This window comes from Pipistrellus hanaki (genome assembly GCF_964339955.1).
Source record: "Pipistrellus hanaki genome assembly, chromosome: 9".
Classification (NCBI taxonomy): Eukaryota; Metazoa; Chordata; class Mammalia; order Chiroptera; family Vespertilionidae; genus Pipistrellus; species Pipistrellus hanaki.
The window spans coordinates 52,156,220-52,177,117 of NC_140511.1; the positions used below are offsets into that span (position 1 = coordinate 52,156,220).

Genomic DNA, 20,898 nt, shown 5'->3' on the forward strand with positions numbered 1-20,898 from the left:
TGAGTACAAACAGCCCTACCCGGTTTGACTCAGTGGTTAGTGTGTTGGCCCTTGGATTGAAAGGTCTCAGGTTTGATTCCTGGTCAAGGGCACGTACATCAGTTGCAGACTGGATCCCAGGTCTGGTCCAGGTGTGTGTGAGAGGCAACCAATCCATTGTCTCTCTCACATAGATGTTTCTCCCCCTCCCTACCACTCTCTCTCTAAAAATCAATGAAAAAATATCCTCAGGTAAGGATTGTGAAGGAAAAGAGCCACATGCTAACCTGACAAGCTCAGGGAAAGCCTGTGTGGCAGTCTTGCAAACCCAGAGACCTAAGATAACCACAAAAGATGGTTTGAAAATTAAATATCTAACAGGTTATAGCAGGTAGTCATGTCCCAGATATTTCACCCGACAAAGATCAACTTTGATCTTTTACTGAGCCCATCTGCCTTCCAGCATCTGAGATGATGTATCTGTGAGATGTCTGGGTAACTTGTAACTTCCTTTTACCCCGGACCCCTCAGGGCACAACAAATGGCCTTGAGACATTCCCTCATTGTTATTGTTATCAAGTTGTCAACTGTTAATTACGTTAGAGTATCCTGTATCCATCTCTGTAAAAGAAGCTCATGTCCATCATTTAACCTTTTACCCTATCCCAGAGGCCCCCACCCCCCTTCGCTTTGTCCCACCTCCCTAATCTATCACCAATGAATGTCATGTAACTAACCTAAGTCCCTTTCCTTTGATTGCGATGTATAAATACAGAAATATAACCCGCCATTCTCCGGAGCATTATCTCAATCCCTTGAGGTTCTGCTTCCCGACATATGTAGACAGTAAGGCTCAAATAAACTCACAAAAAATTCTTTACATGCCGGGACCGGTTTGGCTCAATGGATAGAGCTTGGGGACTGAAGGGCATATACCTTGGTTGTGGGCACATCCCCAGTAGGGGGTGTGCAAGAGGCAGCTGATCGATGACTCTCATCGATGTTTCTAACTCTCTCTCTCTCTCTCTCTCTCTCTCTCTCTCTCTCTCCCTTCATCTCTGTACAAAATCAATAAAATATATTTTAAAAAATTCTTTACGTTTCAATGTTTGTTTTTTTCGTTAACAGGATTAACAAAAACAAACAAAAAAACAAGTAAAAATTTTAATATCTTTGTGAAATGTACATTATGAATATGAAACAAACAAACAAACAAAAAGGAGGTAAGTAGGTAAAATTTTTAATATCTTTGTGAAATGTACATTATGAATATGAAACAAACAAACAAACAAAAAGGCGGGACCACGGGAAGGGAAAGTAAAACGCAAAAACCCAACTAGGTGGAGTTACTAAGATACCCCAATTAGATGGGGAAGGAAGGGTGCACGGGAGAAGAATGAACTTTAAAATGTATGGATATTGCTTAGACTGGCAGCTTGCAGATAACCACTCAGGAACAAACAAACATATACATAAAAAAGTGGCTTCCTCTCTCCCCTTCCCAATCACAGAGCACAATGGAAACCTGGAATTCCTGTGGTGAGGAAGCACTTCCCGAGCCCACAGCCCAGGTGGCTTAAGGACTTTAATTAGGTTGGATGTACTCAATGAATTTTGCTCCCGCTAACTGTTTTTGTCTGCAACTTTATTCTTCTATTTCGGTGAGACAATGAACTTGGACTCAGATATTCACATTTTGGTTTCATATACACAAAAATTATACACAGCAAAATAAAATATTATAAAGTAAATACCATTATACAGCAAACAGGGCTTTCTCCCAGAAGTCCTCACACCCAACCCCTTCCCAACCCCTCCTTCCTCCCTGCTTCAAACAACCACTCACCTGATTTCTATTTGACTGAAATGAAGATTGTTAAGGCTGTACGTAATTTTATACATTAAGTATTTTCTTTCAGCATTTAAAGCAGTGTTTCCCAACCTTCTCTCATGATGAGAATCACCTGGTGGAGTTGTTAAAACACAGATTCCTGAATCCCAACTAAGAAGTGCTAAACTAGAATTTTTGGGAACATATAGGTAAAATTGCATACCTAACTTAGTGCTCTGTATATAACATCTGTGTTAGAGCACTAGTTAGGTATACAATTTTACCTACAAGTTCCCAAAAATTCTAGTTTAGCACTTCTTAGTTGGGATTCAGGAATCTGTGTTTTAACAACTCCACCAGGTGATTCTCATCATGAGAGAAGTTTGGGAAACACTGATTTAAAGAGAGATCCTGGTGTCTTCCGGCTTGCCATTGTCTCTATTGTGAAGTCAATCTTGTTGCTTTGGAGGGATTTTCTTCCTGTTTACCCTGTATGGCATTCATTGGGCTTCTTGAAACTCTAGCCTGGTGTCTTTCATTAGTTTTGGAAAATTTTGTATTAGATTTGTGGACGAAAGGAGCCACAAGCCAACCTGACAAGCTCAGGGAAGGCCTGCGTGGCAGTCTTGCAAACTCAGAGACCTAAAATTGAGAGGGCAGGGCAGGGCGAGGCTAACTCCTGACTCCATTTTGTACTGTGGGGCAGGGCGGAGCTATCCTCCATTTTGTGTAACTGGACCCTAGCCCTCACCCAACCAATCAGGGTCAGCCAAAGCAGTGACATCACCACACCTATAAAACCCCTTGACTTGTAGAAGTTCAGTCTCTTGTCTGCCATGCTGTCAGGTGAGTGGGACAGAGCCCATGCTAGCATTGTTTGTTGCATCGGACTCGACTCCCTGGTGGTCTTTGGGGATCAAGAAGTCTGGGCATAACATTATAAACACAAAAGATGGTTTGAGCCGAGACCGGTTTGGCTCAGTGGATAGAGCATCAGCCTGCGGACTGAAAGGTCCCAGGTTCGATTCCGGTCAAGGGCATGTATTGTACTTTGGTTGTGGGCACATCCCCCAGTAGGGGGTGTGCAGGAGGCAGCTGATCGATGATTCTCTCTCATCGATGTTTCTAACTCTATCCTCCCTTCCTCTCTGTTAAAAATCAATAAAATATATATTTTTTAAAAAAAAGATGGTTTGAAAATTAAATATTTAACTACAAACAGGTTATAGTGGGTAGTCATGTCCTAGGCTGATATTTTCCCTGACAAAGATCAACTTAGATCTTTTCAGAGCCCATTAGCTTTCCGTCTCTAAGATAACATATCTGTGAGATGTCTGGTTAACTTGTAACTTCCCTTTTTCTGGAGCCCCTGGGGTGGGCACCAGGACAGATGCCTCAAATTCCTTCATTATGTTAATTGTTCCTGTACCCACCTAAGTATGTGTCCATTTTACTTTTTATCCAATCACAGGGGTTTCCCAACTTTGCTTTCTCCGACCTCTCTGGTCTGTCACCAGTGGATTTCATGTAACTCACCTATGTCCCTTTCCTTTGATTTCAATGTATAAATACAGATGTAACCCGCCATTCTCTGGAGCATTATCTCACTTAATTGAGGTTCTGCTTTCCAGCATATGTCAACAGTTTGGTTCAAATAAACTCACAAAAATTCTTTACAGGTTTCAATGTTGTTGGGGTTTTTTTTGTTTTTTTTTTTCGTTAACAGCTTTTCAAATATTACTCTGTCCAATTCTTTCTCTTCTCCTGCTCTGGGTTTCAAGTACACAAGTTAGATATTAACATTATATCCCATATGTCTCTTACGCTGTTTTTTATTTTATTTTATTTTTTTTATTTTCTATCCTTTTACCTCTCTGTACTTAATTCTAGGCGGTTTCTTCACAACATTTCAGCTATGTCCTGTCTGCTATAAAATCCATCCACTAAGTCCTTAAATTTATTGGTCAGTTTTAGAATTTATGCTTTTCTTTTATAGTTTTTTTATTTATTTATTTATTTTTATTTTTTTTACAAATTTATCTTAAACATGTTAGGTTTCCTAGAAGCAGAGCCTGGGCTTGGAATTCTTGTGAAACTGCTATTGTCAGGGGCAGAAATGAAATATTGGGGACCAGCTACAATTATAAGAAATATGAAACAGAATCTTCTCCAGCTCTTACATGACTCATTAATCTCTCTTAAGCAAACAAACAAAACAGGGGGGGAAAGGAAATATGAATCATGCTCTGTTAACAGTGATGGTTCTGTTCTGATTAGAGAAAGCACTTTCTAACCTGGCTGAGAGGTGTATGTCCTGGGACCGGGGAGCTAACAACCGAATGCAATGGACAGATTTACAGCCCCGAGGCTGAAACAGTCTGGTCCCAGGGGCACCTGCTCTTTATAGCCCCCAACCCCTATTGCCTGTAATCTGGTCCCGGGGTGTGCAGAGGCGCCTGCTCTGTGCAATCCCCTTCTCCCCACAAGCCTGCATGACTTATAACCTGTGATGGTTCTGTTACAGGCATGGGAAAGTAGGCACAGTATAATGATATTATACTGTGCCTACTTTCCCATGCCTGTAATTTCTACTTTCCCACATAATCTTTGTCCATCTACCGAATATAAGCAGCTGGCTTATGGAGAGAGGCGGAGAAGATTTTTGTGGATCTATCAAAAACTGTGCTCTCCTATACTGCCAGCAGTATTGGAATGAACGCTCATATATGATTCATCCCGTCTCTGCTTAATTGGCTCAAGCAGTGACAGGCAGCCTGAACCCCTTGGTTGTCCGGTTACCCTATTATTGAAGAAAGCTCTCAGATGAAACTCTGACGGGCAGGAGGGAGAAATGGAATAGTGGAGACCAGCTATAGTTGTAAGAAATATTAATCATACTCTGTTAAACGTGATGTTTCAGTTCTGATTAAAAAAGCATATTTTGCCGAGACCGGTTTGGCTTAATGGATAGAGCGTCGGCTTGGGGACTGAAAGGTCCCAGGTTCGATTCTGGGCAAGGGCTTGTACCTTGGTTGCGGGCAAATCCCCAGTGGGGGGTGTGCAAGAGGCGGCTGATCGATGACTCTCTCTCATCGATGTTTCTAACTCTCTTATCTCTCTCCCTCTCTGTACAAAATCAATAAAATATATTTAAAAAAAAAAAAGAAGCATATTTTAACCTGGATGGGAGTTGTACACCCCAGGGGATCTGGGAGTCAAGCTTGAATGTGGTCCATTCCTATGAAAGAACAGCTTATTATCATGGAAAGATTAACAATCTAGTTGCAGAAAGGCAGCAATGGGATGTGCCTGCCCTTTGCAAACCCCTGGCCCACATTGCCTGTAATTTGTAACTATTATATCCATTTTCATTTATTTTGCCTTATTCCTTTTGTATATTCATTTTTGTTCCCTTTGCCTACTTCCCCATGTAATTTTTGTCCTACCCCATATAAACAGCTGGCTTATGGTAGGGGAGAGAGATTTTCATGGATGCCCTGCTACTCTGTAAAAAATCAATAAAATATATTTTTTTAAAAAGATATATTTGAGGCCTTGGATTTTCATTTTTCTCCAAAGAGGATCTGATTGCCTCTGGCAAGCTGCTGGGAATCTTGAATCACCTTAATCCAGCCCGGGGCTAAGGTGATCCAGAGTTTAGCTTCAATGCCACTGAAGCCCATTTTTTCCACTCTTACTTTGAAGTATACCTTTTTTTTAAAAACTTTTTTTTTAAATAGATTTCAGAGAGGAAAGGAGAGGGAAGAGAGAGAGAAATATCAATGATGAGAGGGAATCATTGATTTGTTGCCTCCTGCAAGCCCCCTACTGGGGATTGAACCCTCAACCAGGGCATGTGCCCTTGACGAGAATCGTACCCAGGACCTTTGGGTCCACAGGCCAACACTATCCACTGAGAAAAACCAGCTAGGGCTGATATATAGCTTTTTAGAGTCCCTTGGTAGTCTATATTCTCCCATTTTTTTAGCCCCCGGCTCTGTGAATCTATCAAAAACTCTGCTTTACTCTATCTGCCTCTCATTTGTTTCTTTCAGATTTGGTTCACAACTCTGGAAGAAAAGTGTGGCATTCCACCTTTCCTCCTTCGTTTAGATCTTGGCCCTGTAATTCTTCATTACCTGGTGTTATGAGCTTAGTGACGCTCCCCGCCCTCCCTTCATATATTGAAGACCTAACCCTTAGTATCTCAGAATGTGGCTTGCCTTGGAAGACAGGTACTTTAAAAAGTTAATTAAGTTAAAATAAGTCCATTGTGAGAGTTCTAATCAAATCTGGTATCTGGTGTCTTTATAAGAGGTAATTTGGTATGCATGCTAGCTATTTTCTTGTGTCTCTGTGCATAAATAAGATTGACATATATTCCTTTCTGTATATAGATAATGCATTTGGCATCAAAATCATACTAGGATTAAAAATCAGTTGGGCAGATGTCATTTCCTATTCTCTAAAAATGTATAGGATTTTCATTAAAACTAGAATGTTCTTTGTTGATACTGTCTTAAAGTATGAATTAAATTTATTTGTTATATATATATATATATATATATATATATATATATATATATTACTGCAGGTGTCAGTTTTGGAAAGCTGGAAAATCTTAAGACAGTATTTTATACAAGCTGCACATTAAAATCATTTGGGAACTTTAAATGATTCCAATTTAATCTTGGTATTAATTAGTAAAAATTTTATTTTAATTTTTAAGAATATATCTTTAAATTGTTGTGGCTTTAATTTTATTTATGTATTATATATTTAATGCATATTTTATTATTACATATAAATGAATATAATTATTGTTATATAAACAAAATTTTAATGGAAATCAAACACACTAAGATGTCACATCTACCCTTTTCTCTCTGTCTCTTAGAAATCACTATTTTCATTATGTTCACATTAATCTAGCCAGTGCTTTTTTATTCAAATACAAGTGCATTGTGCATGTTTATACACATAATACATTCTTATTTCCCACATCATACAAAAAGGGAACATGTTTTAACAGAAGTCACTGTCTGTGCATTTACTCCAAGGTTGCAACTATTCATGGGCCAAGTTATGAGAGCATGAACTCTAGAGCATGAATCTTAGTATCTTAAGCAACAACTTAAGATTTGCACCTTTGCCGAAACTGGTTTGGCTCAGTGGATAGAGCGTCGATCTGCAGACTGAAAGGTCCCATGTTCCATTCCGGTCAAGGGCATGTACATTAGTTGCAGCCACATCCCCAGTGTGTGTGTGTGGGGGGGGGCGGTGCAGGAGGCAGCTGGTCGATGATTCTCTCTCTTCCCTCTGACTCTCTATCCCTCTCCCTTCCTCTCTGTAAAAAATCAATAAAATATATTTTAAAAAAAAGAAAAGATTTGCACCTTTGTTTTCCTCAAGAGATAATTCTACCTTAGAAGTTATAAAAGCTTGAAAAATCAAATCTGTGTGGCTTGGCCAATGTGGCTCAGTGGTTGAGCATTGACCTATGAACCAGGAGGTCACAGTTCGATTCCCTGTCAGGGCACATGCCCAACATGTGGCCTTGATCTCCAGTAGAGGGCATCCATCGGTGATTCTCTCTCATTGATGTTTCTCTCATGCGCTCTCTCTCTCCCTCTCCCCTCCTCTCTGAAATCAATAAAAACATTTTGTTAAAAAGAATCTCATAATCTGCATTATAAAAAATAAATTGAAATAAAGACATATCTTTGTTTACTTTCTGGTGCTGTGGCTTTTGACCAAACACGCACACACTGATTAAACTAGGTTCAGGGGTGAGGTGAACATAAATGGCCTCATTCCACATGGCATCGTGCCCTTTCAGCGTCTTTCCACACAGATGAGGTAGGGCTGGGGCTGCAAGGTCATGCCCAACCTGGGCTTCAGATCTGGAACCAGTTCATGGGGAAAATGCAAGTGAAACCGCTGGAGCAATGCTGTAAAAAACAGGAACATTTCCATCCGAGCCAGCTGTTCTCCAAGACAATGTCTTCTTCCTAAACAGAAAAAAACAGACATTGTCATCTTTTTAAAATCCACGATATTTACCGAAATATATGTCTAATACATTACAAAATAGATGATTAAATTCTGGAAATCTGGAATTTAAAAGAAGTTATAAAAGGTTATTCTTATTAAAGAACTTCCTTGCCGAAACCGGTTTGACTCAGTGGAAAGAGCATTGGCCTGTGGACTGAAAGGTCCCGGGTTCCATTCCGGTCAAGGGCATGTACCTTGGTTGCAGGCACATCCCCAGTAGGGGTGTGCAAGAGGCAGCTGATCTATGTTTCTCTCTCATCGATGTTTCTAACTATTCCTCTCTCTTCCTCTCTGTAAAAAAATTAATAAAATATATTAAAAAAAAAAAAAAAAAGAATTTCCTTAAATGCCAAAGAATAGAAATTGGCTTTTCATCTCCCAGAACCTATTTCTTTACCTTCCTGGACTTTTGTAAACTTATTCGTCCCTCCCCCACTTTCCTTGCCGTTGCAACAGAGACTGAGGTATGCTGTGAAAGATCTAATTTGAAGTGTGACATTTTGTTCTACAGAATCAAGAGAAGGTCATTTCATTTCAGATGACTCAATGTGTACCCTTCCTCAATTAAAGGAAGAGTTTCCAGTCCATTTCCCAAGGGCCTTGTGATCTGTGCACTTTTTCACTGCAGAAGCAGTATTTTTAGAAAAGAGATATAATAAACTAGGAGCCAAGAGAGCTCTATTCTTGTTTCCCTTCAAATTATGATTCATTCCCCTCCCTGGATCTGTTCCTCAAGCTACTTGTTACTGACCTTCTAGCTCTTGCAGTTTTGATTAAAAGCCAAAAAAATCCACAGACAAAAATGTTTCAAAAGTCAGAGCTCTCATCAGTTTCTCTCTAGATACTCAATTAACGCTTGTTTATTTTTTAGTAGATATGGTGTTAATGACCTCTAATTAAACTATTCTCTCCTGTAAGAATCAATGTTATGTTTTCAGAGTTAAATACATAATTCTGCAACAGAGAACTTCGGATTAAGATGTTATACTAATGCAATGGCCAGAGTTCTCAGTGGTTAGAATATAAACCCTCACACTGAAGGGTCATGGGTTCGAAATTTGCGTGTATCTGGATTGCAGGTTCCATCACTGCCCCAGTCAAGGTGTGTGTGGGAGGCAACCAACTGATGTGTTTTTCCTCACAGCGATATCAATGTCTCTCTCTCCCCGCTCCCTCCCTTCCACTCTTTAAAAATTCAATGGGGAAAAATATATCCTCGGGTAAGGTCTAACAACAGCAAAAATGTTACACTAATGAACCACCATTATACTTGTCCTGAAGTTATGCTCTGTGAACGTTCACTTACCAAGGGAAAACGGAACCAAAGCTTCCTTCTTGGAAAAATATCCACTGCTGTCCAGAAATCGCTCCGGATAGAATATTTCTGGGTCTCTCCAGTACTTTTCATCAAAGTGTACAGAATAAAGATTTGTGATTACTGTTGTGCCCTTAGGAATAGAATAACCACGCACAACTGCATCTTCAGAGGTTGCATGGAAAATCCCTAATGGCACTATATTACAGAATCGTAAAACTTCATGCAAAACGGCGTCAGTATAAGGCATTTTGCATTTGTCTTCCCAAGAAGGCTTTCCATTGGGTCCCATAATTAAGTCAATCTCTTTCTGTACTTGTCCTGTTAGAGAAGAAAGTGTTAGAGTTATTATGCAATCCTGAAAAAGTGTATCTAAAGTAATTTCCCTTTGTAGTAAACAAGGGATAACCTGTAATAATAAGTAGGGCATGGGCCCATCCAGATGCAGATTTTTCATGATCTGGGAGTTTATTTAAATACTAGGGGCCTGGTGCACGAAATTCATGCAAGAATAGGCCCCCCAGCTTCACTCCCAGCTGCCCAGGAGCCAGCAAGTCCTGGCTCCCCACCCTAGCCACCCAGGAACCGGCATATCCCCACTCCCTGGCCGCCCAGGAGCGGGCAAGTCCCTGCTTCCTGGCTGCTGGGAAGCCGACAAGTTCCCACTCCTGGCCTCTGGGGAGCCAGCTCAACCTGGCTTCTGTCTGGAGCACCACTACAGTAGCCTCCCATGGCCTCCCTTCCGTTCAGCAGGCTTCACACCATTGGGCACCTGCATATGCAAATTAGCCTCCATCTATGTTGGGTTAATTTGCATACTCACTCTGATTGGGTTAGGGTGTAATTGAGTAATGGTTAATTTGCATATTTCTCTTTTATTAAGAAGATACACCATATATCTTCTACTACCAGTAATCAATGTTTTGGGTAACTTTGTTGTGAATAACACAGTAAGAGTAATGAAAATCAAAACTAGAATTGGAATAACATCTTACTCTCAGCAAGAAAAATAGTAAAGCATAAAACTTGATGGGAACCAGGTGGAGGGAAGCTATGGGGGGGAAAAAGAGGAACAACTGTAATAATCTGAACAATAAAGATTTGGTTCAGGTCCCAGTTCTGCCACTTCCAGTGAATGAGCCTGAGTACGTCAGTCACTCAGCCTCCCTCATTTATAAAATAGGCATAATAGAGCCTGTCTCTAAAGTGTTTACATCAATTGAGATAATAGATTAGAAAACTTGCCCAGCTAGTGTGACTCAGGGGTTGACTATGGACCTATAAACCAGGTTGTGTGCAGTTTGATTCCCAATCAGGGCATATGCCCGGGTTGTGAGATTGATTCCAAGTGGGGGTCATGCAGGAGGCAGCGGATTAATGTTTCTCTCTCATCATTGATGTTTCTATCTCTCTCCCTCTCCCTTCCTCTCTGAGATCAATAAAAATCTAATTTTTAAAAAAGGAAATTTTGGCCGAAACCAGTTTGGCTCAGTGGATAGAGCATCGGTCTGTGAACTGAAAGGTCCCAGGTTCAGTTCTGGTCAAGGGCATGTACATTGGTTGCGGGCACATTCCTGGTAGGGCGTGTGCAGGAGGCAGTTGGTCAATGTTTCTCTCTCATCGATGTTTCTAGCTCTCTATCTCTCTCCCTTCCTCTCTGTAAAAAATCAATTATATATATATATATATATATATATATATATATATATATGTGTGTGTGTGTGTGTGTGTATGTATGTATGTATAAGGAAACTTTGTATAAGTATTAAATATTTTTCTTCTTGGCCAACACTGCAGGAGTTCCAAAAATAAACTGCTTTGGACGTGGCCAAAAATTCTAAAACATGTGTGAGTCCTTAATGTAATTTCAGATCTTGAGATTGAGAGAGTCCTTACCTTGAATGTTAGGATAAAGCGCCATGAAAAGAATTGCCCATCGTAGCACATTGGTTGTAGTTTCAGTTCCAGCAATGATGAGTTCACCCACAGAGAAAATTAGGTTTTCTTTGGAGAAAGTAGATGATGGGTCACTTTTACTCTGATCCATCTCATCTAAATAAGCATCAACAAAATGCTGAGGTAACTGAGGCTTTCTGTTGAGAGAAGCTTTTTCAATAAGCCTGGAGAGAAAATCATAGACCACGGCAGCATTTCTGAACAGCTGTTGATGTTTTCCAAAAGGTAAGAGGCCAATCCACGGGAAGGCATTATACAGGAAGACTGAGGCACTGGCAGCTAGCTCCACATTCTCACTAAATAGCTCAATCATGTGCTGGAAATCAGTGTCTTCGTAAGTGAATCGTTCTCCAAAAATGATCAGATTGGTTATGTTTGAAACAGCATTTGTTATTAACTGTTTGAAGTCAAAAGGTCTGCCTTTGTATGTTTCAACAGCATCAATGAAAAATTTGGTTTCTTCTAAGATTTTAGATTCAAAAGACTTTTGGCCATATCCAAAAGAGCGAAAGCTGTTTACAGCTAACCTTCTGTGATCAGTCCATCCTCGGCCATATTTGGAGTTGAGTAAACCTGGGGGGAAAAAAGGTAAAAAAAATTTCTATAATCTCTGTCTCTAACAGCTAAAAAGGCTATGGAGAAAAGAAAGGAAAAAAAAAAAAGAAAGAAAAGAGATGGTTATTCTTCTCCAAACGATCTTTCTATAAAACTAAAATTAGATCCAGTGGATAACAGCTGTTTCCTGCTACTCATTTGCCAAAGAATATCCTATATAATAGAGGTTATATACAAATTGACCCTCACACTCTCGCAAGACGGCTGGCAGGGGAGGGCAGTTGGGGGTGATCAGGCCCACAGGGGAGAGTTAGGCATCAATCAGGCTGGCAGGGGAGCAGTTGGGGGTGATCAGGCTGGCAGGCAGAGTGGTTAAGAGTAACATGTACTTAACTCAACATTTCATTCATAATTTGTACATAGGTATACCTATGATAAAAAAAAATGTCATGTTCTCTTGTCTACATGAGATACCTATGTAATCTACATTCCATTAACTTTTGTGCAACAATTTTTAATTTGGAGCTTATGATAAAGTTAGCCATCCATAATGGGGTCTTTAGTGCTGTGCAGTGATCTTATATTTCTGCATTTCATTTTCTTTCTATACTCCCAGATGACTATCATTCAACAAATATTCATTCAACATGTATTCATGAAGCACCTGCTATTCTAAATGTCACAGATATATCAGTGAACAAAAAAGGCAACAGATCCCTACTCTCATGGATCTTACATACCCATGAGGAGAGGCAAATGAACACATAAAGTATACAGCAAAGAAGCAGGTAGTGTGGCCAGGGAAAGCCTCACGGAGAAGGTGACACAAGTAAAGACATGGAGATGACCAGTAAGTCAAGCAGATATCTGGGGAGAGATCACCTCTGGCAGAGGGACAGCTGATCAAATGGAAGGGACTAGGATGAGAGCAAACCATGGGTAAAGGTATACATGTTCAAGAAAGCACAGAGGAGCCTTGTTATAACCCTACACTGGCAACTTATGTGCTTGGGCAGTGCGCGCTTCCCAACAGGGGGCTAATTGTGCCCTGATTGATTTCAGAGACAAAGAAGGGAAGGAGAGGGGAAGAGGGGGAGGAAGGGAGGAAAGGGGAAAGAGAGAGAGAGAGAGAGAGAGAGAGAGAGAGAGAGAAGGAAAGAGAGAGAAGGGGAGGGAGAGGGAGGGAGAGGGAGAGGGAGAGAGAAGGGGAGGGAGAGGGAGAGGGAGAGAGAAGGGGAGGGAGAGGGAGGGAGAGAGAGAGAGAGAGGGAGAGGGAGAGAAGGAGAGAGAGAGGGAGAGAGGGAGAGAGAGGGGAGGGAGAGGGAGAGAGAGAGAAGGAGAGGGAGAGGGAGAGAGAGAGGATGAATGGGAATGAGAAACACTGATTTGTTGTTCCATTTGTTTATGCATTCATAGTTGTTTCTTGTATGTGCCAGGACAATGCTCTCTAACCAACTGAGCTACCTGCATAATTTATTATTTAGACAATTATTGCAGAGGCTGGAAATTTGTTTTATTTATATTATTGCTTTAAGTATCATTATACTCTGGCCTTTAAAAAAACTAGGACTTTCTTTGCATTAGTTGATCTTCCTTGTGATATAATATGTGGTTAATTTTTCTTTTTAATCAAGTCTTTTTAATCTATCTCAGCAAGTTACTATAAAGTTTACTTTAAAATTAAATGTGAAGCTCTCATAAAATTGGAGAATTCTGGACACCATTACTGTTAAAACTCTTATTACTAGAAGCCCAGTGCACAGAATTCGTGCATGGATAGGGTCCATAAGCCTGGCCCGTGATCACAGGCAATCAGGGCCTTCTGGCTGCTGGCCAGGGCCTTCCTTCCCCCAGCTGGCTGCCGGCCAAGGCCTTCCTTCATTCCGTGCCCTCCCTGGTGGTCAGCATGCATCATAGCAAGTGGTTGAACTCCCAGTGGGTTGAACTTTCCAGGGGAGGATTTGCATATTAGCCTTTTATTATATAGGATGTATCAAAACCATTGCATCTAACTTCAGCATTCTAGACGTTTTGTTGCTGCTTTCTTCTCAACAGTTCTGTTAGCATTTAGCCCTTTTCCCTTGTTAAATATGGAATCCTTCAACACTGGTCAACACTAAACCATATAAAATCCTAGCCCTTTACACAAATACCACAATTCTTTTTTTATATAGCATACTGATTAGTAGCTAAGAAAGGCTGCTTCAGGTTCTATAATCTTATAAGCAAAATGATAGTAAAAATGTCACTACATACCCAAGACTGGCTTCAAAAGGACCAGTGTGCATGCACGTGTTGTGTATTCCTAATTTGTTTCACAAAACTTGCATAAATTAAGTGCTAATTCTTTAAAACATTATGTACAATATTTACTAAAACTGGATTGCAACAGTAGAATTAGTATGTACCAGTCTAAAATACAGGCATCAACAAAAGTAGGTTTACAGCTGTTCTTATGGAAAATAACACAATAATAAATAATCATAAGAGGATAAACTGTGGTTCACATACTCACAAATGTAAACCAAGTTCTGCCCACCCTTGTATGACTGAAATGGAGCCTGAAAGTCCTCAAATACTTGGTCTGTAGCCTAAACTGATTAATTAAGACCTTCTATTAATCAGTACAATAGAATGCAAACTCTACATGCTAAATTTACATAAAACAAATATGATTTGAAATAGTTTAGTCAATCACTAAATAGGTAAAAAGAAACATACCTCCCATTTTTGTCATCTTCATGAATAAAGGAAGGCATGGTCTGTCTGCAAAAACTTCGCTCTGATGAACAAGGCATTCCTTTACTACATCGTAGCCATTGAGAACCACAGTGGATATACCTCCAAGATCTAAACTGAAGATCTTTGAGGAAGGAAAGAAAAATAATTAAATGGAAAAATGTATGGAGAAAGGTAAGTAAGAAAATTAACACGTACTAAGCAGCTCTCCCAGATTTGTCACTTCCCTGAAAATATAGGCACTTATTTCCTACTCAACTGATAATGTGTAGAGTGCCTTCTCTCTACAAGACATATGGAACACTATGATTTCATTATGCATTTGATGCCTGAAGACATAATCTTTCAAATGGTATAATGAAAAGAGTACCAAACTCAGCAGGCCTGTGCTCTAGCTTAAGCTTTGCCATTAAAAACATACACAACCTGTGCATAAACCTTAACCTTCTGGGGCATCAGGGCTGCCATTGAAACTATGGTACTTGAGTCAGATGCTCTTTTAAGATTCATTCCAACTCGAAACATTCAATGATATCTAGGAATTTCCTTCTACATCCAAGATTTATGAAGAAGCATCACCATCTACATATCATTTATTACTCCGGACTTAGGAAAAGGGACTGTCAAAGGCATGAGACAACTTTGAAGTATAAAATTCAAATGAGTAAATTTGAAGATCTAATTGGCTTTTTGAATGATTCATGATTGGATAGTATTTCATCTAATAAGGAGAAAGGAGCTCCAAAGAGTCGTAGAAAAGGAAAAAAATTTAAAGGCAGAAAAATGTAAAGTGTGAAAAGGAAATTAGCAAAGAAAGCACTGTTTCAGGCAAGGTCACTCTCCTAAGGGAAACAAGGACACCTGTCCAGCACATCCCCTGACTAGTGCTGACCAGGTACTTTCAGATTGACTGGTCAGAGGTTACATTCCTGGGGAGGTTGAAACTGCAGTTAACTTAAGTCCTAGTTTGCTGACATGGGATTTAGCACAAGTGACTCCATGCTGTCTCCTTTCACAGCATTCACCACACAGGCACAGGTGACCCTCCCTCAGCGGAGGGGAAGGCAAGACAGAATATCCATGCTACGTCTTGCTGGAGCTTCTCTTCTGCTTCACCCTTCGGGTTCACTTACAATGTCACACCTTTTATACACAGGCCCATAAGGGACTAGTCCAGTGAGAGAACAGTGCTACCTTATCAGTGGGATGCAAAGAATGCTTATCTCCATCCTCTCAGGAGTTGGCTGAGAGCTTTTTACCGTCAAAATATTGAGTCAAACAGGCAGAGCTGAGCTAGCCATGGTTCACACTACTCTGGAAAAAACAACAACAAAAAGACCAAGAATCTTGGCAGAAAATAGAAATTCAGCAGAAGTAGTGACAGCAGCAATACTGATGGAAACCTCCAAACAGTAACAGAATCAACCAGCTGAGCAATGGAATCTTTGGCTCAAGAATAGGCCAAGCTGAGCAGTGGAGTTTTTGGCACAAGAATCAACCAGATGAGCAAAGGAGTCTTTGGCACAAGAATAGGCCCTGCCAGCTGAGCAGTAGGTGCGTCTGGAACCCAGAGGAGCATGGGCTGCCTGCCACAAGCAGTGGTATTAGTCAAAAGTGGCAGTGTAAGGGTTTCAGCTGAGCAAAGGTGGGACTTCTCCAGTTCCCGAAGCAGTAATGAAAAGGAAGGACCTCCCCAGAAGGGTAATTTTCGCAGATATAAAGGAGAAGCTCCTCTTCCTGTGTGTCTCTTCTACTCTCGATACTCTACTACACTTCTGACTGCATATAAGGATGAAACTTCAGCTCCTGGGTGCTGCCATCTTCACCCCAATGTCCCGTTGGCTCGGTGCTGTGCAGCCCTTCCCTTTAGATATCCCATCTCCCATCCTTAAATAAATTCACTTTTTCTTTATCCAACGTCTGAGATGGCTATTTAACCTGCCCGTTTGCACCTCCATGCTAACCTACCATGTTCACCTTTCCGTTACTACATAAATAAATAAGTTGTCAATACCGCTTGCCTTAAAGTAATTCTTTCATTGTCACACGTGTATTACCTGAACATAATCTGTAAAAACCATTTGTTTACCACTTTACTGGCTAGGGAATCCTTTTCGAAATTGAAATAAGATTAAAGTAACTGCAAAAACTTATATATTAAGAGGGAATCTCCAAGGAATTGGCAATTCTTGATGTAGTACATTTCTATTTAAAATTGCCTTTAAAATAAATGTATAAAACCTGAGGACTGGTTGTTTTCCTTTCAAAAGTCATAAAGGAGAACTGAACTCACAGACTTCATAAAAGAAGTGATTGTCAGTTTTCATAAGCAATTTCCAAGTCCTTTTTTTTCCTGCTAGCACACATCTCCAAATTATAAAAATAGTGCAAAAAAGAAGATTCCATTTGCAAAAAAGCCCTATAAACAGCTTTCCACAATCTCCCAGAAGCATAGGAGATAAGTCTCCTTCCACTTCCAAAAAAATTTTTGTATAGTATATTATAACTGTATAGTGTATTAACAACTTACACTAACTTTGAGACATTGTCAGAACTGGGAAACACCTCCAAGATAATGGGAGATCTCTAGGGGTATTTCACCACTAAGATAAAGATCAAGTGCTGCTGTGGTTAAAAGGTAATGTTAGGTAGCATTCAGGTTTAAGGCAGAGTCAGGCAAATAGTGTCTACTCTTCAATGCACACATCTTCTTCATTTTTGTTCCTTTCTCTTTTTCGACTGCTCTTGCCTATTAAAAGAGCTTGATTTTACCACCTCCAGTAAAAAGCCCTCTTTGAAAAGTACCACAGGTGTACCAGCAATAAAACCATTTACTCATGCCAAATTCTTAAATCCATTGATCTACCCATCCCAAGGTAAGTTTTCCGGCATGTTTCTAATTTAATTTGTAATTTATTATGAGACTTAGATGACTCCCTTCCAGAAAAGAATGCTCAGTGTAAATATAGCATTCCTTTCAGTTCAAATCTTTATATATATAAGAAATGTATTCCTATTCTGAAAGACACCATTTAAAAAATTTGGTTTTAAAAAAAGTTTGAGTCCTGGCTGGCATGGCTTGGTTGGGAGTCATCCTGTGTACCAAAAGGTTGTGGGTTCAATTCCTGGATGTTTTGCTCTCAGATTGATGTTTCTCTTTCCCTCTCCCTTCCACTCTCTAAAAAATCAATTTAAAAATCTTTTTAAAAAAATAAAATGTGTTTGAATCCGTAGGCCTAATAAATTGTTCTGCAATTAATAACCAAGAACATTTGAGTAGCACTTAACTGCCTTCAGTTATTCTTCTCATTATACACATGAGGAAAAATTAAGATTCAAAGAAGGTAAAATTTTATCTGTTTTCCTGCTCTCATAGCTAATGATTTCTCTAGAATATTATGATGTTCTGTACCGACACAGCAGAGATCAAATGTATTAATGGAAATACACTCAATTCCTGGAGAACTGGAGGGTATAAAATAAAATCTAAGAATTGTGTGTTTGCTTTCCTCAGGACAGCTTCCTTTTAGCGATGAAACCATTAGTGAGCTGCAGAAACCTAGAATAATTCTTGTAAAACCTGGTTCAAATAAGGACTGAAGCCTCAACCTGAAGCAGTTGCCAAACAGCCCTGCTGTACTGTTCCCTCAAAGCCCTGGCCACCGCTTGTGGTCCACCATTAGACTGATTTCCCGCCTCTTATTACTGGAACTCCCTGAAGTGGGGCTGTGTTTGCCTCCCTGTCCTCTTCACCCCTAGTTCCTGGCAAGAGTCTGGTTTGTTGTTGCCCATAAATGAATGGAATCAAAACAAAACAGGTGAGCTGGGTCAGTGCCAGTGCACTGAAACATCTGCCTCCTTCCGAGGTCAGGCGGGGACACTGACGAACACAGGCTGGTGTCCTGGCCCTTTCCCCTGACGGTGAGCAGCGGGGTGGCTGTCTGCAAGTCACCGGGCATTTCTGGGGGCAGTTCCCTCCTCTGTAAAAAGGGAGGCGCAGAGGGCTCCCCGCTAGGCCCTGGTGAGTTTAAAGGAGTCCATAGTGAGGGGAGGCCCACAGCAGGTGCAGCCTCGGGGTTTGCTGGGAGAATGCTCCCGGCCTGTCAGCCGGACACTTGACCACCCTGCGCTGTGGAGCTCCGCAGGGACTTTTAGTCATTCATTCACTCACTCACTCACAATCCTTTACCTCTTCGCTGTGGCCTTCCCAAGTACTTGCTAATCCTCCCAGCAAACGCCTAAACAGCCTTAAGTGCAAACATCCAAGAATCTATTACCTACTAACCCTGTCCCAGAACTCACACGCCTACTTTCCCCAAGAAAGAGGCGTGGGCTGGCCCCTGGCACCGCACTCAGCCTCCGGAGGGATGGAGCCCGCAGGGCCGCTGCGCAGGCGCGGGAGCCCAACCCGGCGGCTAACGGGACGCCCGGAGCCCGCGGGGCGCGGGGCGGGTCTGGGCCAGGCCCAGGCCGAGGGCCTCAGGCGGGGGCGCGGCTTCGAGGGCTTCCCCGACCCAGGAAGTAGGTATCCCACAAAGCCGGAAATACACGGTCAAGAGTCCGGGCCCCGAGCGGCCGGCAGCCCACCCGGGAGCAAGGCCCGGGCCCTCCCTGCCCGCGGCCCGACGGGCTGTACCTCGCCGTACACCCGGCTCTGCTTCCTCATGTAGACATGGGGGAGCTCGGCGGAGGCCGCCAGCGAGTAGATGTTGCCGATAAAGGGCAGCCCCGTCGGACCCGGGGGGAAGCCCGCGGGCCGCCTCTGCTTCAGCAGCTGGCGGACCCCCAGGGCGAAGAGCAGCAGGAAGAGCGCGAAGCCCAGCGCCCCGGCGCACGCCTCCGCTCCGCCGGGCCCCCACATGGCCAGGACGCGGCCCCTGGACTCCCGCCCTGGGACGGGCCCGCCCCAGCGGCGCCGCCCCCCATTGGCCCGTCGCTCTGAGGTCCCGCCCCGGGTCCGGGGCCAATGGCTGGCCGAGTGGAGGCCCTGGGCCCGGGGTCAGTGACCTCTGTGCTCTGGGCTCAGAGCAGGCTGCGGGCTAGGGGCGCGCCCCTTTGGCCCTGGGCGGGCACCATTAGGCGGGGCACGGAGCCTGGAGGCCTTTTCAGGGGGCTGACAGCTCCCTCACCCTGCTAGGCACCTCGCGGCCAGCCCAGAGGGTCTTTTTAGGAACCTGGTCTGCGCATTTCAAATTAGGAAAACTGGACAGCTTATCAACACTGACTCGGACAATCTTCAAAATCTCAATTAGAGAATTGCTCTATCAATATATAAAATAAAAAAAATCTTACGCCGAAACCAGTTTGGCTCAGCGGATAGAGCGTCAGCCTGCAGACTGAAAGGTCCCGTGTTAGATTCCGGTCAAAGCATGTACCTTGGTTGTGGGCACATCCCCAGTAGTGGGTGTGCAAGAGGCAGCTAATCGATGAATCTCTCATGGATGTTTCTCTCTATCCCTCTCTCTTCCTCTCTGTAAAAAATCAATAAAATATTGTATATATTTAAAAAAAAAATCTTACTACTCATCTGTTCTTTCCTCGTGTTTCGAGGTATTTCTGTGTGTGATCCCTTGAAAACTGTGGCCATGCAATATTTAGGTAATCTGGGTTAATTACATCCTTTTCTCCCTTCCTGGTCTTCCGAGACTGGTTACTCCTTGCCATGAAACCTAACATGCTCACAGGTCCCAGGTTATTAGGACATGGGCATATGTGGAGTGAAGGGGGACATTATTCTCCCTACTATGTGAGGGAAACCTGAGGAAAATCTTCCAAAGAGGGAGTACCAAGAGCAATGTCTCCCACATATAAACAAGCCCTTTCCTCTGAGAGTGTGTCTGCTCTCTCACCTGTCAACATAAGAAACGCCCAAATCTGTAAGAATTTATATGAGTTTTTGTTTTTGTTTTTGTTTTTTTTTGTTTTTTTTTGTTTTTAGCCAAACCAATGATAATTGCTGGGTAGCACAATCTCAACATATTGAGAAAATGCTGCAGAGAAAGGCAGTTCTGCACCTTATTTTATTCATTAAAATCAAAGGAGAGGACGTAAAGGAGTTACATGAAATCCACTGGTGGTAGATTAGGTTGGCTGGAGAAAGCAAAGGGGGAAAATCTCTGAGGTTGGATAAGGAATAAAATGGATAGACACTTCTTTTACATTGGTGGATATAGAATAGTTAACAATTTTTACAGCACATAGAGATAGTAAGTGAGGGACAGGATAACAATGAGGGGTTCTGTGGTCTCTGCTCTGGTGAGAAATTGTGCCCTGAAAGGTCTGGAAGAAGATCACGCTGCCATTCCAAAGGCATGTTATAGATGCAAAATAGACAATGGACAGGCTCAGTTAAGATAAAGCTTGATCTTTATTTTTATTTATCTTTTGGTTAATCCTCACCCATTGATCTTTTAAGAGAGAGTGGGAGAGGGAAGGACAGATGTGAGAGAAACACACCAATTGGTTGCCT

General features: G+C 41.9%; 1 protein-coding gene across 1 annotated transcript; it reads right to left on the reverse strand.

The window, feature by feature from the left end:
- Nucleotides 1-6,635: 6,635 nt before the first annotated feature.
- On the reverse strand, nucleotides 6,636-19,346 carry CYP2R1 (cytochrome P450 family 2 subfamily R member 1). The gene is made up of 5 exons (XM_084893975.1): nucleotides 19,066-19,346; nucleotides 14,412-14,553; nucleotides 11,076-11,708; nucleotides 9,171-9,500; nucleotides 6,636-7,821 (listed from the first exon to the last, which is right to left on the reverse strand). The coding sequence occupies exons 1-5, from the start codon at nucleotides 19,288-19,290 to the stop codon at nucleotides 7,646-7,648; spliced, it is 1,506 nt and encodes a 501-aa protein (XP_084750101.1). The 5' UTR covers nucleotides 19,291-19,346; the 3' UTR covers nucleotides 6,636-7,645.
- Between the last annotated feature and the right edge of the window lie 1,552 nt (nucleotides 19,347-20,898).

Coding starts and splice junctions, on each gene's coding strand:
- CYP2R1 (XM_084893975.1), bottom strand. CDS start 19,290: ATGTGGGGGCCCGGCGGAGCGGAGGCGTGCGCCGGGGCGCTGGGCTTC. Junction 9,501..11,075: donor GCTTTATCCTAACATTCAAG/GTAAGGACTCTC, acceptor CTTCTCTAACAG/GACAAGTACAGAAAGAGATT. Junction 7,822..9,170: donor TTTGGTTCCGTTTTCCCTTG/GTAAGTGAACGT, acceptor TTTTCTGTTTAG/GAAGAAGACATTGTCTTGGA.